The sequence below is a fragment of the Habropoda laboriosa genome, unplaced genomic scaffold (assembly GCF_001263275.1).
Source record: "Habropoda laboriosa isolate 0110345459 unplaced genomic scaffold, ASM126327v1 scaffold20, whole genome shotgun sequence".
NCBI classification, from domain to species: Eukaryota; Metazoa; Arthropoda; class Insecta; order Hymenoptera; family Apidae; genus Habropoda; species Habropoda laboriosa.
The window spans coordinates 946,996-955,769 of NW_017100143.1; the positions used below are offsets into that span (position 1 = coordinate 946,996).

Below are 8,774 nucleotides of genomic sequence, written 5' to 3' on the forward strand. Positions count from 1 at the left end.
GAATCTGACGCCGTTGAATTATCGATTCCTAGGTCAAGGCGAGACATTCTGATTTACAGAAGCGCCTCTATACCTTATCTGACTAATAAAAAGAAACTTCCTTTGTGGATAATGCAATCCTTAAATAAATGCAATTTTTAATAACCCCTTCACGTATGATTTCCTTTCCTCACTATGCATCTAAGCTGTAAACTGTTTTAGTAGGTACCTACTATACTAACACTTTGAACTCCAAATTTTTTTTCAAATTTTCTTTTCAATAACTCCCTATCACTTTAAGAATTTTATTTGAAACGCATTTCAAGAGAGATTTGAAACGAATTTGGTTGATAGGAACGAGTTTAAACAATTTTTTTTACTAATTATATTGAAAATAGCATTAAGGGTCGTATATGTGTACCGATTGTTGGTAAAAAGAAATATTGCAAAATATAATACATATTTAAAATGGCAATTTAAAAATTACTTTTCATACCTGTGAATAAAACTGACGTCGAGTTACACTCGACAAAGGAGTCCACAGGGTTAACCCTTTGTCGAATCAGACTCGACACAAGAATTTTTGCCTTCAGATATCATCGAATGGTAAATTATAAACGATAATAAACCATTTCCTTATGCATTAATATTACAGCGAAATTTAATATTTCATAGCTAATATTACGCTGAAATACTGAAATAAAACAGTAGCCAAATGAGTGAGAACTAATTGGATTATTTGGACCGCAAATGGTGAAGTAAGAGAAACACGTATTACAGACGAATGAAATTTGGCAATCTTCAATTTCGCAAATTACAACGAAAATTGGAAATAAAATTAACTTTTGTTACTCGCGTAACTGTTTTCATCAGATCTTTATCAATATCTGTGGCACGAGTCCGACTCGTTATTACACGGCAAGGGGTTAATATTGAAATACGCAGAAAGAGTGACTAGTTAAGAGAGCTCGTTTCAAGCTTAACACGTTCATTATCTGTTCAACAATCGTCCTTTATCCTTCGAATTATTTTCATTTGCATTCTTAACGCATTTCCAGTGCCACGAAGAAAATTACAGAAACCGTTTACATTTCCCTCTTACCACTTACGCTTGGTACAAATTTCATATAAATGTACGATATCACGTAGCTTCGTTTATAAGTTAACAGCGTGTAATACGTGGTTTTTAACCGTTCGAGTGCCACCGGTTATTACAGAAATCTGCAGAAATTGGTGTCGAAAAATTGCAAACATTTCCTTTTCCACAGTTTCACCGAATACGACTGCTCAGAAATAACACGAAGCTCGTAATTAATCCCCCCCCAAAGATTATAAGAAATAGAATAAAATTTACATTTCGCGGCATGTCACTCGAACGATCCAATAAAACAAGTCATATTTTATAAAAAATCTGCGATGAAATTGACGCGGCGTCCGTAGCGACGACAGGTAATACAAGAAATCTCCGTAAAAGCTAGCGTTAACATTTTCATTTTTTATCAATTTCACATAATACATACACATACACACTTAATATTCATTAAACACTGAAACTGTGCATTTTTAATAATTTATCATACATAGATAAGATCGTACACGTAGAGAACTGACGCGTCATTACATAGCGATCGTGTTGATGAATTTTTTTTCTCTCGTATCGACACTAATTTCTACATTACCATATGCGTAAGATAAAAAAAAGAATAGAATTTTCCTATATATATGGTCGATAATGAAAGCACGTGATCGGTATTACATATTATGAAGTTGGTCCGTGGCACGAATCGAGCAAGATCTAAGGCGCACCCGCAAGGCTGCAGAAACTAGTCCTGCAATAAACACATCGCGCGGTTTAATGAATTTAACGAAGGTCGCGAGGTATAAATCGCCGCTGGTGTAATAAAACGTAACGGGAAGATGATCTCGCTTTTAGCCGCAGCGTACAGTGGGCACCTTGGCATCGGGTGCACGGTGTACTCGTCGCGTGCACGGTGAACCGAGATCTCGGTCCGTGTTAATCAATGGAACTCGATCGAAATTTCCGGATCGTTACGTGCGAAGGTACGCGATATCTTTGCAACGGATCGGGGTGACTTGGAATATTCACTTTTTAGATTGACGATGGAGATTTTTGCATTGTCGTCGGAGACTTTGCATGATAAAGAGTTTTAGATTAGGAGGTGAGATTTTTGCGTTGTGGTCTCAAATTTTGGATAATAAATTTAATTTTCAAGATGGAAGTTGAGATTTTCAAGTTAAAAGTTCAGATTTTCGTCTTGTGATCTCAAATTTTGGATAATAAATTTAATTTTCAAGATGGAAGTTGAGATTTTCGCGTCGAGGTCTCAAATTTTGGATAATAAATTTAATTTTTAAATTAAAAGTTGAGATTTTCGCCTGATGATCTCGAGCTTTAGACAACGAACTAAATTTTCAGATCAAAATTTCAAATTTTCGCCCAAATTTGTAATGTTCCCTCAGAAATTTCACCTAAAAAAACTCCGCCAAAAGTGTGAAAAATCTACGAAACCATCGTGATTTTATTCTCCGCAGCAAAATCCTTCATCATCCACAACACAACTAATCATCTCTCGTCCAAAAGAAATTAACGACGTTAATTAATCATGTGAAACATGAAAAAGTAGGAGGAAAAATGAAAAGACCAAGTTCCATCGGAGATAACACGCTGGATCAATTATCCTGCGGTTAAATGACTCACAATGACCTGGCCAAGCGGTCAAGGTAACGTTTCGTAACTTCAGGTGGATTCACACCTGCATACCAATAGCATCAAGCGGCCACGACAATCACGAGTAGAAGGTAGAGGACCGTCATCTTTTTTTTTCTCGTTCCATGTGCCTGTAACCTACTTCCAACCCTATCCAACTGTGCATCGGAAACCTCTTTCACCGGTGATCCAGTTATTTTCAGAATTTCTCAAATTTTCCACCAACACACCGATCCTCCAAAATATCCCCTTTTTTCATCCTAAAGAGAAACTAGAATTCTTCAATAAAAAAAAACATTGTTCTTCTGTATCTTTTTAATTAACCTTAATTAACGAGCGGATTTGCAATATGAAACACGTGTGCACAGTTCGTGGATCGAATGAAGATCGGATTTATTCCGAGGAAAAAAAGGAGGAAAAGAGAATTGTCAACTAGTGTAATTTGTGAACGAGGATACAGAATCGAAGGAAGCAACGGAGCTGTTGTGAGAGAGAAGAGCTTCGGTTTATGTTGGACGACGCGTGAATTCTGACGACTATTCAAACGCAGGTGAATACTAATCCCGTGAAAATTAGACGAAACGAAGGCGGAACACGTCCTCGAGTTTGTACATCAATTGTGATACGAGATACGATCCGCGATCTTCGGTTAAGCAGGAACGAGTTTTTTTTTTTCTTCTCCCGTTTCTTTTCTTCCTTTTTTTTTTTTCCCTCGGCCACCTCTAATTGGAATGCTAATGGTGCCGAGAGTAACGAACTGCTTGATGGAACGTACTTTTTTTTAATGTGTCTTTAATGCTGTTTAGACAGATGTAATATTTTCCCCGGGGAGTTACACGTGACGCATAATGTTTCATTTTGTGTAATGCGTTCTTGGAAATTCCTTCTTCCGCCATGAATTTTATTATTTCACGCTGAAACATCCTTTCGTCGTTTTTATGTCGGAGAATTGGAGTTCTTTTTACGATCCTTCGAGAGGTGAACGTTTTGGAAGTTTGAGTGATTGGAAAATTGAGGAATTTTGGGAATTTGGATGCTGGAAAGTTGGACGAAATTTGGGAACTCTCATGCTGGAAAATTTGAGGAAATTTGGGAACTCGGATGCTGGAAAATTTGGCGAATTTAGGAAACTTGGATGCTGGAAAATTTGACGAATTTTGGGAACTCGGATGCTGGAAATTTTGGCGAATTTAGGAAACTTGGATGCTGGAAAATTTGAGGAATTTTGGGAACTCGGATGCTGGAAATTTTGGCAAATTTAGGAAACTTGGATGCTGGAAAATTTGACGAATTTTGGGAACTCGGATGCTGGAAAATTTGACGAATTTTGGGAACTCGGATGCTGGAAAATTTGGCGAATTTAGGAAACTTGGATGCTGGAAAATTTGAGGAAATTTGAGAACTCGGATGCTGGAAATTTTGGCAAATTTAGGAAACTTGGATGCTGGAAAATTTGACGAATTTTGGGAACTCGGATGCTGGAGATTTTGGCGAATTTAGGAAACTTGGATGCTGGAAAATTTGACGAATTTTGGGAACTCGGATGCTGGAAAATTTCACAAAATTTGGGAACGTAGACACTGGAAAATTTTACGAAATTTGGGAACGTAGACACTGGAAAATTTGGTGAATTTTTAAAATTTGGATGCTGAAAAATTTCTAAACGCGAATTCTCCAATGCTACCTTCAGCAATTTTTTTAATTATAATAGAGTTTATTCGCGATCGTTAGAGGGGTGAATACTCCTTAAATTTAAACGCTCGAACACCAGAAAATTTTACAAATTCAACAAATTTCCGTACTGGAATTATCAAATTTTCCGCAGCTACATCAAACAACTTTCATTCCCCTTTCGAGCGTTCAAACACTTCTCTAGTTTCTCAGGTGTGTTACCTTTCAATTTCTTCTCGAGGTTAATTCGGTGGAATTGCCGGTGATTTCCTCTCGAGAACCTCGGTAAACGACGAAAGAAAGAGGGTCGAAGCAGAGAAAAAGAGAGAAAGGGAGAAAAGAAAGTAGACAGGGTGTGTTTGACCAAGACTCACCGGTATAAGTGCTCTTGAAACTTTCGTGAAGCTTGAAGGTGAAGGGAATGTGGACCTTCATCATCTCCATCTGAGGTATGCGCGGCGAATGTGTCATTACGCTTCCACTCCCTCCAAACATCAGTTCGTCGCCGTGAATACGAAGCACGATCATATTCCTGCACAAAAGAATCGTAATTCTTGTTCAATCGAACCGTTTACCACACTCTATCTTCTCACACCGTATTTAGACATTTCAAATAAAACAATATTAACCTTTTAGATACGGTACGCCACTATAGTGGCGTTCCGCCGAGACCCTCTATTTTTACGGAACGCCACTATAGTGGCTTTCGTGGATAGCACCAATTTGGACGGTACGACACTATAGTGACTTTCGTGGATATCATGATTTTGGTATTATACGTTTTTTGCTTTATTTCGCCTAAACCACATTTCCTGGCAATATCGAAGCTGTCGTTGAAGAGTACACGTGTCAGAGAATCGTCATGAACGGTTTTTGTGCCATCCGCGGCCAGGCGCGCCGTACCTAAAAGGTTAAACATTTCGTTCGACCAATTTTTCACCGATACTAAATCTCTCCAGTTTTTAACCCTTCGTACTCCAAGCATTTTTTCATAAGATTAATTATAAATTTCAGAACACTTTTGCAGGGAAACTTTTGAAAATTCAAAGCTTTCTTTTGAAAAATCCAACATTTTCAATGTATATATAGGAGAACCTAGGAAAAAATATCGAGGGACCCCAACGGGAATCGAACCCGGGACCTTCGGCTTAGCAAGCCGAGGCTTAGCGCGCTACGCCAACCACCCCCTCTCTATTCTCCCTTCGAGGTTTCCTATTTGGGCATGAAGGCTCCGATACTACACGCATGAATTCATTTATTTCTATTTCTTAGGCTAATTTCTACTATTTTAATAATATTAAAAAACCTGACTTACAGATTCTAGAGTCCTCCGAAATAATTGCATTTTTAAATGTTGCAGTAATTACGCGTTTTGCCATAACAGCGCAATTGGAGTGCAAAGGGTTAACTCGTTAATTTTAGAAGACGAGCTACCTCGTCATTGGTTCGTCAATACTTAGAACACGATAATTAATTTCTAATTTCCCGTATTAACACATTTAATATAGCAAAAATGATCAATTTTATTTTATTTTCCCAACGATTTCCCAAGTACGTAGAAATAAATTTGCCATTGTTAACAACACTGTAACCTACATCTCTGCCATAATCGAAAGGATAACGCAATATGGAAAGTGAAAGAAGATAATTTTTCAAAAAATTGCATTATATTGCAAAATCTATCAATGAAGTAATACGAAGTGAATGTAAAATGAAGCAATTGGTTCGAATTTTTACTCAATCCTAATTATACACTAGACACCCTGAATTTCTGTTTGAGAAACGAAACCAGTTAAAAGTTAACGCTGTTTCAAAAATCTTTCTTTCCAACTCCCAACTGGTCCGACTTTTATCACCCCAACTGGAAGCATAAAAGTAATCTGAGCACGGTTGTTAGTCATTAGATCATCGTTAAAAGTTTAACAGTAAACATGACAGTGTATAAGATACACTTGTGGCATCCTTTATGAATAGTAAAGAGGAAGTAACGCTACTATCGCTTGTGTACCATTTTTAGAGGCAACATTGTGGAATATTAAAACTTCGCTATTTCAGTTTTTATTCATGCAAATGTGAATAAAATGTTGCATTGTAAATAATTGACAATCAACGACAAATTAACTCTTCCAAGTTAACAATTTAATTCTCATAAATTTTGCATATTTTAATTAGCAAAAATCGCGCAAAAATTCCAAATTTACCAAGTGACCCAATTTCGTAACTCGTGAATATTAAAATTTCTCGCAGACGTGAATGAAAACTGAATTATCCCTAAACAAACGAACCACTGTATTCTAAATAATTGTCAATCAACGACAAATTAACTCTTCCAAGTTAACAATTTAATTCTCATAAATTTTGCATATTTTAATTAGCAAAAATCGCGCAAAAATTCCAAATTTACCAAGTGACCCAATTTCGTAACTCGTGAATATTAAAATTTCTCGCAAACGTGAATGAAAACGGAATTATCCCTAACCAAACGAACCATTGTATTTTAACTATTCTCGAACCAATAACGAATCAACTCTCGCACAAATTTGCATACTTCAATATGCAAAAAAAAAATTGCACAAAAATAGCAAAATTTATCAATTACGTAACGAAACGAGAATGATTTGTCGGTGAATTGATAAACGATAGATTAATTTAGTATAGAAATGATCGAACAACGATTATTATTCCAGATGACACTCTCCAGCCACGTATAATTCATTCATACAGATTTAACCGATTCCGATGCTCCATCAATTCTGAACACACGAGATCTCATCCATTTGCAAACCGACGACAATGTTCGACGTGCAGGCATGCAACATTCCGAACCTGGACGATTAGGTTAACCCGTGATAGCTAACCGTATACAATTTTTTATCAGCACGTATACACACGAGGTAACGGATCTGGGAAACACGGATAAACGTATTCCCGTCCTCTCAAATGGTTACACACAGGGAACAAGTATCGAGTGCAATAAAACTGTCGTTAGAAAAATCCTGCCTCCACGTGGGTTCTTGCACTGTACGTACCGGGTGACTCGAGAAAATTTCAACACTTTTTCCGTTGTGTTCTTTGCCGGGGGAGAGGAGATCGCGGGAATGGGTTGAGAATGACGGTGGACGAGGAGAAACTGCTTAGGACGAAATACATTTGTTAAAATAATATGAAAATGGTACAAAAATAATAGAAAAGTTTAACAATTTGTTACGGTGGAATATGACAATACGAGTGCGATAATTTATGGAAGCATGATACTTTGAAATGCAAATAGCATGAAATAATAAAAATGTTTAAGAATTTGTTATTGTAGAATGCAAGGACGTGAGATGGCAGGCATGATACCATAATAAATTATCTACATGTTTCAAAAATAATAAAAAAGTTTAATAATCTGATATGGTAGAACGGAAGAACGTGAAAACGAAGCCATGACACCATAATAAATCATCTACATGATACAAAAATAATACAGTAAAATAATAAAAAGGTTTAATAATTCAGTCTGACAGAATGGAAGAACGTGAAAAGGAAGGCATAACACCTCAATAAATTATCTACATAATATTAATGATGCAAAGTTGATACAAACATGATACAAAAATAATACAGTAGAATGATACAAAGGTTTAATAATGTATTATGGTCAAATGGAAAGACGTGAAAAGGAAAGCACGGTACCTTCATAAATTAACCACAATTGGTCCGAAGTTAAAAAATGAAAGCTAATAAAAATCAAAGATTTTTGCAATTTAAGTTGACAAACTTTTGTCGCAGACTCTACACAATACTATCGTTGTATTTTTTTCAAGGGGTAGGACACAGCAATATTTGGAGAAAATCGAAATTTTCTGTTTTTTCTTAAATAGTAGTTTCACAAACACAGTTTTAAACAAATTATTTCTCTAAGTACCGTTTCGTGACGCACCAAACTTTAAACGCGTTTTCCTCAGAACTACGTTTTCCACAACTGTGTACAAGATATCTCGAGTTCTACCTTAGCAATTACGTTAAAATTTTACAGCTATCTTTACTATAACATCTACTAGGCATTGACGATCGATTTCTCGACATTTTCCCGTTATTTTGTGAAATATAAATAAAAAGGTAAGAATTTTTTTTGCGAAATTCAATTGTCAAATTTAAAATATCTGCCGTTTTGTTAATTTTCGCAAAAATTGAAATGTGGGATCGTCAATGTCTAGAGAATATACTACCACAGTTCGTGGCATTTTCGGGATTTTGGGTATAGTTAATTCGATTTGTGGGAATCTTGTACACCAGTTGGCCATCCGGAAGAAAATATATTCCGAGCGAGGACGACGAAAGGCGTAAGAAATTATTTTCTAAATATTACAAGCATTTTTTTACAGCTCACAGTATAGTAAATTGACATAAA

At 36.3% G+C, this 8,774-nt stretch overlaps 1 protein-coding gene across 1 annotated transcript in view; it reads right to left on the reverse strand.

The window, feature by feature from the left end:
- LOC108573345 (cell growth regulator with RING finger domain protein 1-like) overlaps nt 1-8,774 on the reverse strand; it is a 37,291-nt gene that overhangs the window by 22,133 nt on the left and 6,384 nt on the right. Inside the window, exon 2 of the mRNA XM_017935756.1 lies at nt 4,753-4,910. Within this exon, the coding sequence (XP_017791245.1) occupies nt 4,753-4,910 (158 nt within the window). The remainder of the gene's footprint in view (nt 1-4,752; nt 4,911-8,774) is intronic.